We start from the raw sequence: 18,996 nt of genomic DNA, 5'->3' as shown, positions 1-18,996 counted from the left end.
TTAAATTCAGTTTAAAAAAATCAGTGAGGATAAAAAATATTAAAATAAAACAAGCGTAATAAAAGGAGTTTGAGGTATTCATTTATTTTTAACTTAATATTCCAATCTATACCATCCCATTAATTCCTTCCAAGTTCTCTTGATATGACCGTTAAGAGGCAATTTTACTAATATTATAAACTAGCTGTCGCCCGCGACTCCGTCCGCATGGAATTAAAAAGCAAAACTTAATAAGTAAAAGTAGACTATGTTTTCTTTCAGAATATGTTCTACATCTGTTCCAAATTTCACAAAGATCCGTTGAGCCGTTCCGGAGATTCCTTCAAACATCCATCCACCAATCTAAACTTTCGCATTTGTATTAATATAATGGATTTTTGATTGAAGATATCTCCAAAACGACTCAACGGATCTTGATGAAATTTGAAATTTGATGAAATTGAGACAGATGTAGAACATAGTCTGGAAGAACACATATTCTATTCATTACGTTTTTTTTTCACTTTGCGCGAACACAGTCGCGGGCGAGAGCTAGTATTTTTGTATAAGTAAATAAAATTAAAACACATTTGTAATTTAAATTCATTTATTAAAAAAAAAAACACAGCAAATAAATTTTATATCCTATTTGGATCGATTATAAGGACAATATAATTTTATAATTATAAATAAAATTACTAAAATACAAAAGATTGAAAATTTTCAATTCATGAACACACTACTAAGCACTTTTTTAAAATCCGCGCCTTTTGTCAATCAAGGCAGCAACGTTACAATACCTGTCAAAACTGCCAACATTTCCAGTGCACTTTATTAATTATATTCAGGAAATCGAACGTTTTTGTGACTTTTTCAATTACAAAACACTATTATAATACTTTTACAACGAGTAGCAATATTTAATTCAATATTTTATCTCCTTGTTATAAGATTATTTATAATAAATTGCTCAACGGCGTCGTATCCGGTCTCGTTGAACGGCCACCAGGCGGCGCCTCTAGTACAACGTCACTCGTGTGTAATGTGTATGTATAGTTTCCTTCTGTTTTGAAACCCAAGCAAGCTTAGTGATTTAGTTCTTTTGGTAATGTAATAAGTGATCCGATAGTGCTAATTGTGTGAAACTCCAGATTTGCGAAGATGGAAAAAAGGATTCTTTTGGAGCTTCGGGGAAAAAATCCCTCACAGGTAAATAGATCTACACTTCGTTATATCGGAATGTTTTGTCGATACGTATTTCGTCAGGCATTTAGGTGTTACAATCCAAAAAACGTGATTACTCGAAATAAATAATCGGCCTTTTGTATAAGAAACCCGAATTTGGCCTTATAATAGACTGATGGTCTTTTTAGATGTGGCGTTATTGTTTATAACGATAGCTATTACCGATTGTTACGTCTCATACATGTCCACGTTCTAATATTACAAAGAGTTTAATTAAGATGAATATTTCTCCTTTAATATTTTTCCTACATATTCAAAAATAATTCTAAATACACCAATGTCTTAAATCTCTCAAAATTTTCATGTAAAATAATGTTCAATTTGAGGTTAAGTATTGAAACGCTCTAGACGTAATAAGTGCGACTGAAAAGCAAACAAAACGACGACAAAGTACCAACAAGTTTTAAAGTAGCAAATACTTTTAATTCCTTGTGAGATTTACATAATTTTAATCAATCATAAGTATGATTACTTTTCAGCTTTACATTACTAGAATAGCCGTGTGGAGTATTATTATCTCTTTTGAACAGAGAATATGTTATTTGCACTCTCTTCTATAATGATAATTTCGTTTAAGTACATATTTATCAGTTGCATTACAATATTTTTGCATAGTGATTTTATTATAACTACTCGACATAATTTCGCGCCCTTTCACCTATCTCCCTTTTTTCTATAAGAATAGCGAAACAAAATCAAGAGTCCAAAAGAATATGTGATCATTTTACTTAGTGTATTTATGATTCAATTAAAAATGTTATTCACGCAGCAACAAAATTTACTTGCATTTTGTAAACGCACGCCTTACCAATACAGCGGCCATTTTTATTGCGTCGCGATGATTCGTGTCATCCGCCATTGTAAATTGAAAATTTATCTAATTTTAGCGTCAACTAAAACACGGCATTATGTTTTGTTCAAACAAACGGTTACAGATACACATCCATTTTATATTCCCGTTTGATATTAGCCAATTTAATCACTTGTTTGTGGGATTTTACAAACTACGACAATATGGATCTTTGACAACTCACACCATTTTGACGTTTTGGTTGGCTTGACTTGAAAAATACGATCAGAGGCCAGTTGTAGTACTCATTTCTTTAAAATTGTAGTGTATCTAGTGTTATTACTAATTCTAGAAGTGAAAAAATCATCAGTTAATTTTAGTGACGTTTAATTTTACCATTCTCAACATATAATATTTATTGTGTACAGTTGACGTAACCTAACAACAGAATAGTGTTACCAGTTCGAAATAATTATAGTCTTCTAAAATACAAAAAGAACTACTTCAAAATTATAGTAATAAAATCACTATATAATGCTATTACAATTTTTAGAGTGAACTTGATGATGAGCAAAAGGCTAAGAATAATTAAATTGGTTTACAGGTCAAGGAGTTAAACTTGGACAATTGTAGAAGCACTGCCATTGTTGGGCTTACAGATGAATATATTAATCTAAAAATACTCAGTCTTAACAACTCAGGACTTACAACTCTGAAAGGTTTTCCAACACTTCCAAAGTTATGGAAACTAGAGCTTTCAGATAATAGAATATCAAATGGACTCAATTTTCTACATGGGTGCAAAAAGTTGACTTATTTAAATCTTTCTGGTAATAAAATCAAAGATTTGGTAACTTTGAAACCACTAGAAGCTTTTGAAAAACTGAAAAACTTGGACTTGTTCAACAATGAAGTAACTAATATTGAAGATTATAGGAGTAAAGTCTTTGCTCTACATCCATCATTGAAATATTTAGATGGGTAATGTATTTTTGTTTTTATATGACAAAAGTAGCATTTATACTCTGGTGGGACTACAGGCTTGGGATACTAACATTTATAATATTATGCTGCAGAATTGTCACAAATTTTACAGTAAAGAACAGTTTCTATTTTACTAGCTGATAAGAAACACTTGTAGAGTAACTGCTAAACTGTACTCCATCATAGTTTAAGTGGAACATTATTCATGGTCATTCAATATCGAGATGTTTGCAGATTCTTTGTGAAATGTAGAATATCTAAAGATGATTAAAACACATATGCTTTAGATGCCATGCTTGCCACAAACTTTCCATTATTATTAAGTAGTAATTGTTTTTTTTTTTTTTCTTTTTTTTTTTAGATATGACAAAGATGATAAAGATGCTGAAGATAGTGACGCCTTCAGTGGTGACAGTTATGAAGAGAATGGAAATAATGACAGTGAAGAAGATGGTTAGTATACTTAAAAATACAGAATCTAACTGTGAGTTTTCACTGGCAAGACTTGTACAAAACTATATTTAATAAACATATAAAACTGTCTATGGACTTTGGGGTTTTACTAGTGTAAACTTACGGTAATATTCTTCAAAATAGTATTTATGTTAACTTTGTTGGGTTGCAGATGTGGATATAGATTTGGGTCCGTTGGTAATTGACGATGATTCCTTGTCACAAAGGCTGACAGAGACAAAACCATCCTTACTTATGTCAATATATTCAGTTTATGGTCTCATATTCCACATGGGTTACCTATTAAAAAGTAAGCATCCTATTATTAAATCAGTGATGCTTTACTACATTTATTTAAAAAAACAAATTTAATGATAATTAATTAGAAAGATGTAAAATTAATATTGTGTGTGCCAAATCAAAAATTATTTCTTAACTTCAAGGAATATTATGTCAATTATTCTTTTAAATAACTGCACCACAGCAGATGAAAACAAATTTTTATAAAATCCCTTGATCACCTGTTTTTATTCAAGAACATTCTGAGATGAAATAAATCCTACTATATTTTTTACATTTTAAATGTTTGGTTTATACAAGTATGGAAGAAAATGCGCAATAGGCAGTGCAATCTGTGCAGAAATTTATTACTACTTAACATAATTTGGAGATAAATATTTCTTTTTTTTTTTCAAATTAGATTTTAAAATTATCCAAAAATAATTTTTGATATGGTGTCCTCAATCATTTGCTTGGACTGTTTATTATTGCTTCCATAGAAAAATAATATACTATTTAACAATTTATCACACTGGCTTGGGTAGTTTGTTTGTTGTGATGTCCTTAAATGAACTTTTTATGTAAGAGTTATTGTGAATCAAGTCAAATAAGGATTACTTTAAAGTCTCGTCACCTGCATCCGTTAATACTCGTTCTTCTCTTGTTGTCCTTTGAGAGGCCTAAATTGTTCTACTAAATTATAGATTTATGTGAAGAAAAGAATTACATCTCATATGGGAGTCCCGTAAGAGATTCTTTCATCACACAGGTCTATAAATGTACTTCTTTTTGTTTTCCATACCAAATATCTGCAATCCTTCTATAAATTTATCTCTATATAACATATTTGTTATATGTTGTATTGTAATATGCTATTGTTGTTACAGATTCCGATGATGAAGTTGAAGAAGAGGATGATGAGTTATCACTTTCTGAAGTCTACAATGAAAATCTAGGTAAGTTTTGAATAATTTAAATAGAATAAAATGGCTTTGTTAAATACAAATAGAATGCAGTATAATAAATAATAATTCTAAGTGTCATAGTTAGACTTTAAAATAAATAAAATTAAGGTTTTTCACCTTATCATGTGTTAAACTAAGGTAAAAATCAATTAGGATATGTCAGATACAAATCAATTAATATTTATTTTAATTTTGGCATACTTTTATGAATTTCCTTGTTTATTGTGGGTTAATTATAGACAAAAATTACACTTGTTAGTGCAGATTTACACTATGAACATTTCTAACAATATTGCTAATACAATGGCATGAGACATCTTTTTTTTTTTACTTTCTTTATAACTTTAGTAAAAAAAAGTTTAATTAACTTGTAGAGGAGGAGAGCTCAGCGAGTCCATTGTATGAAGCAGAAGGATACTTGGATGAGGACTATGATGATTTCGAGGAAGGAGATGAGGAAAATGATGCTAATGGAGAACACAACTCCAAAACACAGGGTAAGAATATATAATATACTGAATGGTAGCTGTTCTTAAAAACCATAGGGTTTCACTGCCTTCCCGAAACCTCATTGTTTTGTATGTTTTTATGAAGAGTTTAAAAAAATTACATTATTTCAAATTACAATTTAAGCTGGATTCAATTTTGATTGAACTTTGTGTAGGAATTATAACGGAAAGTCAGTTTATTTGCCTAATATATTTTTTTATTGCACCTACATTTATATTGCAACAATACTCTGTTATGATGTATTTATATATGGAAAATAATTTGTGATTACTGTTGTAACAGAGGGCGCGAACACGCGGGAGAACACCGAAGAGAGCACTCGAGGTAAAAAGCGGAAACATGAGGACGACGACGAAAACTGAAAGTTGCCTTACGCGGAGTTATCTTACTAGTTTGTAAGTTTACAAAGCTCCGAGACATCGGACAATAAATCACCACAAATTGAACTGTTCCCAGTAGACGAGAGATTGTTATCATCCGGAGCGTACAGAAAAATGTTACGTCTTTTGAGAGGAATCTGTAGTTTGTTGTCCGACAAGTTGATGTTTCAATTAAATTGTTTATGTAATAATAATTTTTTATTCTATTGAAATGCTTAATTTTTAGTCTAATCATTGAAATGAAAGTGCATGGATTTTAGGGTTAAAAATAGCTCTCGACAAATCTTAAATGTATAAATAACAATTAGCTATAAGTGAAATGATTTTTTTTTTAATGATTCCGATGCCTTTTAACACGTGACGATTATATTCCGATGTGGGTATTCCGCCTGTATATTAATATGACCAACTATTAGACTGGTTGAGACATATTAAATATGAAAAAAAAAAATTCTATGTGGTGACGATTTTCATATTTATGTACAAAATGAAAATACAAAAGCAAAGAATAAAATATTAGTACGGGCAAACTACATACTTTTGATTGACTTGTATATATTCTGTTTGAATTTATTTTATTAATTGATTTAAAAATATATATATACTCTTGAACACCATTTATGTTATGTTTGTGATTTCACTTGTAAATATTCAATATTTATACATTTAGGCAACACTAGCATTTTTACTCTTTCTCTGCATAGAAAAGAACAATGTACGAGATAAGAAGCAAACCGCAGAAAGTCAGTGATAAACCTCAACTTGTTTTCGATATTTTGTCTTATTGTACCATATTTAAATATTTCCAATGTACACTTGTAGAAAACCATATTGTTATTTTCACATTCTATTTGAAGAAACCAACATCTATATATATAAAAGAAAGTCGTGTTAGTTACACTATTTATAACTCAAGATTGGTCGAACTGATTTAGCTGAAAATTGATGGGGAGGTAGCTTAGAACTAGGAGACGGACATAGGAACTTTTTTATCTTGTGTGCATTTTTTTATTCCGCGCGGACAAAGTCGCGGGTAAAAGCTAGTGTTTTAATACAAGTGAAAGGATGACACACATTTTATTAATTTTGTTACGTTCCTTCGCAGTGTGACAAACTGTGTGAACGGCAGACTTAGCAAAAATTAGGAAAACAGTTATAAATCTAGGAACAGTACAAACATTGTTATTAATATTTATGTATTCATTTATTAAATACCTTATTCTATTTTCCATAATTAATACTAATTACAAATTGAATTATTTAAAAAAATCACATCATACAAATTATGCCTTAAGTATGACAAGGTTACCTATATTAACAACTTGCAACAAATCAAAAGGCGTCAAGAACTTTATTTTGTAAAATTTACAAGTGAATCCTTCAATGATTAGTATAATTTTGTACTCGTGGTTTAATAACATAGATGGTGGTCAAGAGGCGGGTAATTTTAATATGTAATAGATAATTGATTAATTCAGGCAATTTTTAAAATACCCAAACAATATCAAAAATTATATTGCAATCTCACTAATGATAATTCCCCTCATCAATGATGTCAAAGAGCGTAAACAAATTATTGGACAATGAAATCTTATCAAATACTAGGTCGTCTGAGATGAGTTAAGAGAATATTTTTCTACAATATATTAAAATTTAAAAAAGAGCAATGAATGCACTTATATCAATGATAGTTATGAAATGTTCGGTTGATGCGTCAATGGTGAATGTGCCAGAGATATGTTGAAGATAATTTTTAGTTAATAATTTTATTGTATTATGTAAGTCATTAAGTTTAAGTAATTTACAACTTGGCCTGTTGATATATATTATATAATCCTATTAAGACTTTATTTCTGGGATTGTAAAATAAAAACTGAACCTTATCCTTATAGTTTTATTAAAACAATCCCTTATTTTTTTTATTCCGAGATCGAAAAGACGACGTTTTCACATAAGAAATATGATTTTTCATTTCATCGATTTACGCTCAGGTACAGTGATAATTATATTTTTTGTTTTCAGTAAATTATTCAGAGGATTAAAAGGTTAATAAGAAATATTATACGAGACATAAACAAACACACAAGATTATTTCATTATAGTAAACCTAATACATAAACTTGATAAAAAAAAATCATATCTGAATCTACTGAAAAATTAGATCATTTTAAAAGTAATAAATCAAGTATACAGCAAATTAATTATCTTGCTCTAACTAATATAGAAAACGGCTCAAACACGTACATTTGTCCGGTGTCGGCACCGACTAGTTTCGAGCCTATCGGGGGCCTTTCATCAGGGCTTCATCTTCTCGAGGGGGCGCGGGGTCGTCCACGAAATAATACCAGTCCCACACAACCTGATGAAGGGCCCCTGATGGGCTCGAACTAGTCGGGGCCGACACCGGACAAATGTGCGTGTTTGAACCGTTTTCTATACTAGTTAAAGATAATGTCTCACGAAAGTTTGAATAATTTAATTATCTTGCTCTTCTAAAAACTGCTGTAATAATGAACTGTCAATGGGTATGATGTAGTTTTCTCCGCCATCGTATGTTCTTTTGATTTTGACCAGTTTGTGGTCGAGGAACTCTGTGAGTTGAGCTCTCAGCGCCAGGTCGGAACTCACCAGGAACTGCTCTCGACACTTCGAGTACATATCCTTGAAAGGTAAACCTGAAAGTATAATAGTACAGATGACAGTAGCCCGGGAGCCAGGTACATTTTCGGTCAATCATTTCCTCTCGAGCGAAACTTCGTAAAATGCATAAGGGACTTATACTATGAATACTCGCGACCATCAGCTGCGGCTCCGTGGGTGGGGTGGGCAGTGGCAGTCTCCCACGCATGGAGAAAAAAATTTTTTTCAGTCATTTCCTCTCATTTGAAAATTTATCATAGTATAGTTAATGTAGTATTTTGAAAGAAAAACATAGTCAGCTGACCATAACACGGTGGATTATACGTCAGCTGGCTCCTTGAAGATGGAAAAAAATTTTTTTTTTCAATGATTTCCTCTCAACTAATAATTTACCTGGTGATCGTATATATGCTACTATGAATGAAAATTAATGTCAGCTTGCTGTATCTCAGTGGAAAGTTTGTCAGCTGGTACCTTGAAAGGTGTAACGCAACAGCATCTATGACCTGTTGTGAGGTCACTTAAATGTGCTCTACATTTAAGTGACCTCACAATCTTTCTAGTGATTTTTAACAGATCCAAATAATCAACACGTTTTTTTATACCATAAGTTGGCAAACGAGCAAGCGATCACCTGAATTTGCAGTTACAGATGCTTTGTCTACCTTTAATCGAGGATAGGAGGCACAGAAAGTGGATATTTCCCCCCCTTCGTCCAATCCACTTCCCCTTCCCATCCTTTCTTCATAAGAAAAGAGTAGAAGGAAAAGGGGACTAAAATTAAACTTCTGGCATCGCAGAATTGCTTCCACTTCACATCTGTCTTCAGTGTGGTCGTGGTATTTCACTGGTCTGATGTTCTCTCTGACGACTGCTGCTGTCTTTCTCTGGTTTTGGAAAGACTTATAATGAAGTAATTCCAAAAAACATTCGTGCAACAGATGTTGCATCTACTACTGCTAAATGTGATTTGAAACATATATAGTATGTATTTTGTTATACCTTGGTAGTTGTGTTGCTTGTGGTGTTGGAGCTGGTGGCGCACAATGAGGTTGTAGATGCCTCGTGCGTTGGCAGTAAGGGAGCGGTGCACAGCTGCCAGCGAGGCCAGCTGCAGAGCTCCTCCAGCACGCGCCGCGACTCCCGCCGCCTGCGCCGTCTCCTGCGCATACGGCACGAACGTTGTCACATCCCACCACGTCCACCGCAGCTTGCTCAGCTTTCCACAATCCCATACTAGAATAGTTTACAAATACTTATTTTACCTGAAGTGTTAATACTTTGTTACTGTGGGTAGTTACAAATATGTTATGCCCATTTATCATTATACTGTATGTATGATCAAACTTAATGACCACTTTTTGACAAGTTTGGTGACTTAACCCAATTCATATTTTTTGATTTAAGTTTCATAGAGTTACTTTTAATTAAACAAAAGTAAAACTTGGTTTTTAACCATACCATCTTACTAATATTAAAGATGCGAATCTTTGGATGGATGGATGGATGTTTATTTGAAGATATCGCCAGAATGACACAATGGATCTTTATGAAATTTGGAAGTGTAGATAATAGTCTGGTAGAATACATAGGCTACTTATTATGTTTCTTTATTTAATTCCGCGCGGACGGAGTCGTGGGCAAGAGCTAGTACTTTATATAGATAAAGCAGAACAAAACATTGTAATTCAAGCTAAAAATAAATAATAATAAATAAATAACTGCTTTATTGTAACACTCATATACACAATTATGTGGGAACCCTGTGTTTCAGGAACCCTTCCCCCTAACATTTAACATAAAAATGCCTCTTCATCTCTACTTTATAATAATAAATACTTACAGAGTGGTGCATTAATATGATCAATAGTTGCAATCATATGAACATTCTTGAGTTGTGTGAGGCTCGCCAACACTGCCTGGGATTTCGAGTTACGTAACATGTCTCCGTCTATATTATGTACGATCAAGAACAAATCCACATTGTTTTCTGATAACTGAGAGCCAATTAAATCAATCGTATCACCAACATTGGAAGGTACTCGAGAATTTTCTAGCAAATCTATAACGATTGTTTCTAGAATACTTCTGATTGTTAAACTGGGGAAGAAACCGTTAATAACGATACAAGGTTGATCGTTGAGATTCTGAGCTTGGAACTGTTGTAAGACTCCACGCTTGGAACCCACTCCATACAAAATGACATTGAAATTCTCACTCAAAACATACAACCATCTATTAAATAGATTCTCATAAGATTGTACTAAATCAGTTATTCTGTGCTCATGCTCTTTTGATATATAAATAGTTTCATTTTCATCATTCAAGTTCATATTCTTAAGTCTAGCGAGAGTATGATCTGATGTTGTTATCTGAAAATTTAATAAGGATTCATAAAATAACTCATATCTATCGTCAATCATCATCAACAGCTCACTCAGCTATACGGCCCCACTGAGGGGCTCGGAGCCTACCCTAAGTTAGGTGTGACTAGGCTGTAGTCAACCACACTGGGCAAGTGCGTGTTGGTTGACTTCACACATATCATTGAATTTCTTCTCAGATGTTTTCCTTCACCGTAAGAACGTCGGATAAATGTACATATGTAAATCGAAAACCGAAAAACACATTGGTACATGGCGGGATTCGAACCCAGGACCTGCAGATTGTAAGTCAATTGCTTAACCCCTGAGCCACCGACACTCTATCGTCAATACTGTTACAGTAATAAAAATTATCAAATGCCATACAAAAATTGTAATAGCAATATCCACTAGGTCTGTCAATTTTTAATATAGAATTAAAAAATTGACAGACCTAGTAGATATTGTTGGCTTAAATGGACTGGCTCAAGAATACTAAAAATACACAAAGTGTACATTTGAAAAGAGTTCTTGTCTCTCTTTCAGATGTCTAGTACTACTTGTTACTACTTTTTTGACAGTCAAAAAACATTTACAAATGTATAGAGTATTTATACATACCTTTTTACTTGAATGCATCAAGAAGTAATTATCAGGAGTAATAACATATTCAGAGTCTTTTGGCCTTGTCCTATTGTCCTTTTTCTTTACGATTTGCAGTTTTTGTGCAGTGCAACGTAAATTACTCGTCTCATTTTCTTCATCACTTTCTTCTTCCTCTTCAGCAGTCTCCGGTGCAGAAGAATCGGTCTGGAAAATTACGTTGAATATCTGAACAAGTCAAAGAGAAGTGTAGGCTAGTTGAAGCACAATAGAATGAAAAATACATAATGTGCAAAAAATTTTACTCTTCTACATGGAAGGCAATGTACAGCTAAACAGAAAAACAAAGAACATAAATATATAATAGCATTATGTTTACTGGTACCTCATCATAACTCTTATCGGGAACAAAGTCACTGCTGCTTCCATCAGAGAAGTCACTCTCTGAACTCTCACTTTCCACTTCCCTCTTTATTCCTATAGTAAAAAAGTCTTAATTAATACACATATTTTGAACATGCCATCATTATCAACATGAGTGGACCACCACTGCTGGACGTAGGCCTTCCCTATCTATTATCACAATGGTATTGGTATTGGTAATGGTAGCTTAATGAAGATTCCCTCCAAGCAAGTAAATCTTATAAATGACTTCAAGTCATGAGACGAAATATACCATCAACATTCCACACAGTAATGTCAGATATACAAAAAGCCAAAGCATGGCTGATACCTCGTAAGAGATAGCGATGAAGAAAATTTTAAAAATTGCTAATAAAAACTTACTCTTTTTCATGATATCTGTGACGTGTCTGGGTGTAGCTTCACTAGTACTTAGTAGATGGCTTGCTCTAGACTTGCTAGGTGTCATCAATGGAGAATTGCTTACGGCTGCCTTGACTATGTTCTGTAGGTCATTCTTAGTGTGCCGAGATTTAAACTTAAATATATCTTGCCCCTCAACATCATCACTGCAGAACAAAGCTATAAATAAATTTGTTTTACTACCAAAAATATGAAAGAAGCATTATGACTTTTGTACAAATCAACTATTAGACTGTGTAACTTCAATGACCAACCACATTTTACTTCTAGTTTTTTAATATTTACCTGTAGGTTTTTCCGTACATGATCTTTTAACATCATCCTCTTCGGAACTTTCATATTCTATCAGACTTCTTCTTTTGCTCGGTGTTAACTCCATATCGCCATACTTTTTTGGTTTACTACGTATTCTTGTACTACGTTTTGGTGTAACTGAAGAATTTTGTCGCATTTTATCTAAAATATTAGCTTATAATTAGTAAAAGAACATTGATTTTATTATTTGGAATTTAGACAAACGTCAAATATATACCCTCTACTAAATTATCTTCAGTTCCTGATGACAACCGAATTCGATTTCTGCTATGCATTTCTGTATAATGTTTTAAATATATTTTTCTACTTGGATTATCTTTACTTATTCAACTAATCCTTACTTGACTATACCTTTTTGATTTGAACTAATCTAATAGCCGCCAAATTAGAAATTTAAAAATACTTTAGTGACATTGACTTAACATTATGTTGCCATGAGAAAAATAGAGTATAAGAGTAGTGGCAGAAAGAAATAGAGTAAAGTTTAAATTCTAACACAAACTTGTTAAATTATATAAAAATATAGTTAAAAAGTTTCTTTAAAATTAGTTAAGATTTTTACATTTTACACTTAATGAAAAAAGCTTGTCTATACTTGGAAATATAAAAAGTTGATATTATATGCATGGGATGTTGATTGTTATATGCATGGGTTTTAAGAAAAGTGATTTGGTAGTTATCAATGTAGGTTAAGGAAACAATCTCCACCGTATGTCGCAGCTTCGTAACTAATAATACAGTTAGCCGAAAAACTGCGCTACGGAAATAGCTTGAGAACGTGAAGGCTTTAGTGCCTTTGGCCTTAACTTGATTAGATTGTATGTGGTAGCGGATTCTATGTAATTTGCTAATAACTGCTAGTTTTAACATGCTACTGCTTTATGCATATTTAGGAACACTCACCAGCAAAGAGTGGTGACCATCAGTAGTTGTGATGTAAACAAATGTAGAGAACATTCAAGGCTTGTATGGAAATGTTTTTAAGGTAAAGATTTTGGGAAAGAATTATATAAAAATAAAATATACAAGTTTATATCTTTTTGTTTATTTGCTCAACTTATTGACAATTTCGAAAATCACAGTTAATATTTCTGACAATTGTTTTTGTAACTATCATATTACACGACAACATTTGCCAGCTATGTAAACGGAAAGTGGGTATAAAATGGTATTTTATAAATATTATTACTTTTATTGGCCACATTATTTTATTACTAATGTTGGGTATTAATTACATCTAATTTTTTTATTTTAGAACATGAGGGAAGTGAGACATTTTAATAGGAATAGACAGTTGTTTAGTACACATGTTTGTATTGTTACATTGAAGAATACAATATCAAAAGAGATACTGAGCAATATTTAACGATAACTGATCAATTCGACTAGCGCATGTCGCAAAGTAAAAAAGAAAAGCAAAAACCAATGAAGAAATTTTTAAAAATTATCTACAAACATTTTTAAATTAAGGCAATTTACAATTCATTGAAAACAGAAAGCATTGTGTGTTAAAACCTATGGGAATTTGTAAGAAAAATCACAATAATTCATTGGAATAACACCTATAGATACAATATAATATTAGAATGGTGTCACCTGTGATACCACTTACAATTTAGTACTTAGAAATATTATAATGGTGGGATCATAGCTCCTCTATTTACAACACCAACAATTTCATTATACTTATTACAAACACTCGAGTCGCCTACAACTTCTACACGTCACAAGGCTTGTTACACACCGCAACAAACACATGTCCAAAGCTATTAAACAATAGGATGACATTTTTCAAATAAAAAATTATTACATAGCAATAGATCGTTTAAAACAGAGATGATAAATTTGTACAACCTGGAAAACAGTGTTTAATAAAATAATTATTAACTTATTATATCTGAGTAGGTACTTTGGACATGATATCTGATGCTGAATGTATATGCCCATGTTGTTAACGCTTTAGTTGACTACAAGCCAACATTGAATCTTTATCCAACGACACTTCCAACAAAGCCATGTGACACAACTTTACATAGATTTATTGCATTCAATAACCATGCTACTTTCATATGACCAAATGTGCTACTTCAACAGGTCTAACTCTCACAATACATATACAGGACATAGAAATATCAACTGTCCTCACAATAAGAATTATATTTTACATCAAATAAGATATATTTTATTTATAAAATGTCTGCCAATAATTGATGATATTTTTATTACATTGTGGATTAAATTATTAATGACACCAACTGTTTAAGATACGAGGATTCCATTCTATTATTAGATATCAATAATTTACATTTAAAATAACCGTAAGAGAACATTCACAGAAACGACATACGTTAATTAAAATTAATTATAAACCGAGCCTAAAACTACAACGCACAAAAAGCGTTCAGCTTCAAAACACAATATTTAAAAGCGGTACCATTAAACGACAAAAAAAATATTAGGATCGAATATCGCCTTGAGATCAATCATAGTAAATGAAAGGGATGAATCCCTCCTGGATTTACAAAATACGGACAGTCGCAGTCCCACATTCCTCAGCCTGAGACAAACTGACCACATACAAAATACGGCCATTCCGGTTTCAACCGCTTCTACTGCATTTATAACTCTTAACTCGAGGCTAAACTGCTTGTGCTTGTATCATCGTGTAAACATAAAATATTGTACAACTTACACAAAACAAGCTATAAAAACACATATCCTCAATTTCAAATCAATACATACAATTTGCAATGTAAGACATTTAACAGAAAGATACATTAGAGGTGAAAAATATATTCCCATTTATGTATAGCGACTAAATGGTCCCACACATTAACAGTCCGTCGGCAATAGACCACACACTCACAGGTTTTGAACTGAGTGTGTGGCCGCTTGCCCATTACAGCCTGTATAGGGTAAGCGGCCACATACTGATGGTATAAGTCGTCAGTTCAAAACCTGTGAGTGTGTGGTCTATTGCCGATGGACTGTTAATGTGTGGTACCCTTTAATCTGAATATAGTCAATGACATAATTTGGTGCAATCAATGAACGATCAATGACAGTATATATATTGATTTGACAAGGATATTGGTGTGTGTGTGAGCAGTCTGCGGCGATCAATTCACTAGCACTTCAATCCGTATAGTTAACGGTTGTCTTTGGTATTGCGCATGTTGTGGCCGCGATGGCAAGTGTAGTGATGCGCCTACGCCTGCTTGACGCGCTTGCGAGGTGGACCGATGGGCGGTATCTGTTGCTGCTGCGTGGCGAGCGCGCGGAACGCCTCGGCGATCAGATGCGGGTGTGAGGAGATCATGTTCTTCCAGCCCGCGGTGTCCATCACATCCGTCGCGTGACTCCTGAAATATACCAATCGGACACTAAAATACACGTTTGTATACTTGTATACGTATATTAATTAGACAAACACATTATTATATAATTATTGTTAAACAATAGATTATAGGATATTGATACTTTTAGATGGTTACTAAAGATTGTAATGAAAAGCTTTTTTAACTTTTATTCATGAAAAAACATGGTGAAGTTTTGATGGATGGATGTTTGTTAATACGTATGTCTATAACGGCTTAACGGATTTAGATGGAATTTGACACATATGTAGAATATAGTCTGGAAAAACATATAGGCTACTAAAGCTTATTTTTTTAATTCCACGTAAACAATACTATGCAATATTAACCATGCATAACATCTACGCATCATAAATACTTTATTAACTGGAGAAACATGTATAAGTTCGAAGCGGAATAACACCAATAGTGACACAAACACTTGTGGTCCATCCACTCGACATATGTAAGCATAGACAAGTGTTAGTTAGAAGTAAAGCACTGACGTGTTGATGAAGTCTATGGTCTGCGCTTTGAGCTGGTCGGCGGAGTGCAGGTCGGCCAGTATGAGCGTGTCCGCCGCCGTCTCCACAGACAGGCTGAGGCACAGCGCCTCCTCGCACATTACTTTTAATCTGTCCAGCGCATACTGAAATCAAAATAAAATAAATTAATAACCATTAAATGTCTCAATATCTAAATTTACTTTGTGTTGCGCTCAAAATTTTCAAAAATGTAACCTAAAGACTGAGAGACCTAGAAGGAGTTATGCCTTATGACTTGACTTTAATTTTAAAGTATGAGGCTTTATTCGATTCGTATTCCTAAGAAGATCAAGGATTTTTTTATTAATTATTTGATACTAACGGATATATGGATATTACGAAAGAAACATACGAATACGTACTTTATCGGCTGCGGCTAATAGATCGTCGGCCATTTTGTCCAAATTAGGCGCTCGATCTGTGTAAATGAAGCGCAGCATCTCGCGCAGCACTTCGTGGTCCACGTCCGTGATGTCCACTCTATTTCTCTTTCTCTCTTCCATCTCGTGTTCAAACATGGCCGCGAACACAGGACTTCGGGCTGAAATAATAAAGGTCAAGTTAATTTAATATATGCAAAAACAGTTTCAAAAAAGAATCGGCTGCCATTTTGTGGCAGTCGGCCATCTAAGATTTACAATGCTATTTGGAATGTATTAAATTGTATTGTCTTCAGAAATAAATATGTGTACCAAATTTCTCAACAATTTATAAACATGATGTGGATTTAATTTTAATTACTAGAATCGACCCAAATAAATAAAATCCTTTTCCCCTTACCTCATACATGCAATAATTGTGACTAAACGAACTCTGATAAGGAAATATGTAAAGTACATAAAAACTGTATTACCCACATTTTATATATTGTTATTGTTATTTTATTATTATTCAAATAGTTAAAACTAGTTTAACAATATTTTTTTGTGTATTACATTCGTCATAAGATAAACCATTACAATTTAATACAACTATACATTGTAATCTATATATATAAAAGAAAGTCGTGTTAGTTACACCATTTATAACTCAAGAACGGCTGAATCGATTTGACTGAAAATTGGTGGGCAGGTAGCTTAGAACCAGGAAACGGACATAGGATAATTTTTACCCCGTTTTCTATTTTTTATTCCGCGCGAACGGAGTCGCGGGTAAAAGCTAGTAATTCATATAAGTAAATTTTATAAATTTCAAAATAATAAAGAATATTTTAACAATATAAAAAATATGTAAAAGTGGAACGTATCATTGTTTTTGTTTCATCATCATCACATCATCAGCTCACTATACGTCCCCACCGAGGGGCTCGGAGCCTACGCCAACTTAGGGGTGCTTAGGCCATAGTCAACCACGCTGGCCAAGTGCGGGTTGGTTGACTTCACACATATCATTGAATTTCTTCTCAGATATGTGCAGGTTGCATCACGATGTTTTCTTTCACCGTAAGAACGTCGGATAAATGTACATATGAAAATCGAAAAACACATTGGTACATGGCGGGATTCGAACCCAGGACCTGCAGATTGCAAGTCAAGTGCTTAACCTCTGAGCCACCGACGATCTCACCTCTTGTTTTTGTTTAATCCGAGTTAAATTAAGAGCGTTAAGCGTTATATCCACGTACGACCTAACCCGTTTATGGATTCAGTGTTATCTAGCACGTACTGTGTTTGTATCTAAAATTAACAATGTGTCAGCGTATTAATAATCGTTACTGCGCACTTCATTTTCCGCAGTGTTTATATTCCAGTTACAATAAACAATAATTAAACATTGTAACCGTTAGTATCTTTAAATGCGTATTAATTGCTCACATATCTTCGTGTCGATCTTTATACTCAAATACAAATAATGTGCTGTATCTCGGTTATCCATTTAATTCACATAATATAAGTAATTATTTTTATTACTAAAATTGAATAATAGAAAAATGTAATAAATTCAACCACAACACTATTGCCAAAAAAGACGCCAGTCTAAATTTTACTTGTCCCATAAACTAAAAGACTAAACATTTGGACTAGATTTTTATATGTATTTAGATTAAGGTGAGTATATATATATCTCTAAATATAACATTGTTTCATTTATTTATACGTAACACGGACAATATTTTTAGAAACATGTCTCCGATGACTAGAAGGAGAAAGCCAAATCAAAATTGTGAAGGAGGTCATGCGTCACTATATAGAAAAGTATAACACAAATATAAATCTAAGTGATTAAACCTACACCTGTTATCAATTAATATTATCGAGGGTATGTCAGAATTCATTTCGCTTACTTACCAGTCTTCTAACTTAACAGAGAACAAAGAAATTTTTATTTCTAACACATTAAACTAGTTAAAAAAAATACAGTGTATTTTGTAAGATGCTTGTTGCGTCATTTATACGGTATAAAACATAGAACCGAAAGGTTAATACTTATTGTTTAACTAACCTGCTAATATGGCTTTGTGCGCTTGGAACTCCCTGCCGCCGACGGCGAGCGTGACGTCAGAGAATCGCTCGTTGTCGAAGAGCGCGCCGAGGTCGTCGGAGAGTCGGCACTCGGGCACCTTGAACTGCACAACGTTGCTCTGTCCACTGATGTTGATACTGTCCGCCACCACCGACACCTCGCAGAATATCGTCAGCTTGTCCTCCGGCAGCAGGCCGTTCGCCTCATCCAATAGGAAATCTCTGTAAACCACACAATAAATAAAAATAAATTAACCATCACACTCGTAATCTGTAACCGCTGCCTGAGTTTACAGATATAC

The 18,996-nt window shown here is 33.2% G+C and overlaps 3 protein-coding genes across 6 annotated transcripts in view; 1 reads left to right on the top strand and 2 right to left on the bottom strand.

Annotated features, from left to right (window-relative positions):
* The first annotated feature begins 727 nt into the window (after positions 1–727).
* On the top strand, positions 728–6,506 carry LOC106720774 (acidic leucine-rich nuclear phosphoprotein 32 family member A). 2 transcript variants are annotated; one of them, XM_045678851.1, is made up of 7 exons: positions 728–1,188; positions 2,619–2,995; positions 3,360–3,451; positions 3,624–3,761; positions 4,618–4,686; positions 5,070–5,192; positions 5,488–6,506. In XM_045678851.1, the coding sequence occupies exons 1-7, from the start codon at positions 1,141–1,143 to the stop codon at positions 5,565–5,567; spliced, it is 927 nt and encodes a 308-aa protein (XP_045534807.1). In that variant the 5' UTR covers positions 728–1,140; the 3' UTR covers positions 5,568–6,506. The 2 variants fall into 2 exon arrangements, with proteins under 2 accessions (XP_045534807.1, XP_014371046.1); XM_014515560.2 differs by lacking the exon at positions 3,624–3,761 and having other exon boundaries at positions 731–1,188.
* A 1,386-nt stretch (positions 6,507–7,892) lies between these two features.
* Positions 7,893–12,719, bottom strand: LOC106720676 (origin recognition complex subunit 2). The gene is made up of 8 exons (XM_014515419.2): positions 12,549–12,719; positions 12,302–12,472; positions 11,978–12,175; positions 11,577–11,668; positions 11,210–11,398; positions 10,069–10,597; positions 9,228–9,461; positions 7,893–8,260 (listed from the first exon to the last, which is right to left on the bottom strand). Exons 1-8 carry the CDS (start codon positions 12,604–12,606, stop codon positions 8,061–8,063), a joined length of 1,671 nt encoding a protein of 556 aa, XP_014370905.2. The 5' UTR covers positions 12,607–12,719; the 3' UTR covers positions 7,893–8,060.
* A 2,786-nt stretch (positions 12,720–15,505) lies between these two features.
* LOC106720763 (protein roadkill) overlaps positions 15,506–18,996 on the bottom strand; it is a 42,310-nt gene continuing 38,819 nt past the window's right edge. For all 3 annotated transcript variants that reach the window (XM_045678954.1, XM_045678953.1, XM_014515540.2), the window contains exons 5-8: positions 18,675–18,916; positions 16,595–16,773; positions 16,194–16,336; positions 15,506–15,693 (exon numbers count right to left, since the gene is read on the bottom strand). In XM_045678954.1, the coding sequence (XP_045534910.1) occupies positions 15,540–15,693; positions 16,194–16,336; positions 16,595–16,773; positions 18,675–18,916 (718 nt within the window). In that variant the 3' untranslated portion in view covers positions 15,506–15,539. The remainder of the gene's footprint in view (positions 15,694–16,193; positions 16,337–16,594; positions 16,774–18,674; positions 18,917–18,996) is intronic.

This window comes from Papilio machaon, chromosome 8 (genome assembly GCF_912999745.1).
Source record: "Papilio machaon chromosome 8, ilPapMach1.1, whole genome shotgun sequence".
In the NCBI taxonomy this organism is placed as follows: Eukaryota; Metazoa; Arthropoda; class Insecta; order Lepidoptera; family Papilionidae; genus Papilio; species Papilio machaon.
Note: the sequence above shows the minus strand (reverse complement) of the source record. Positions and strands in the feature narration are given on the sequence as shown.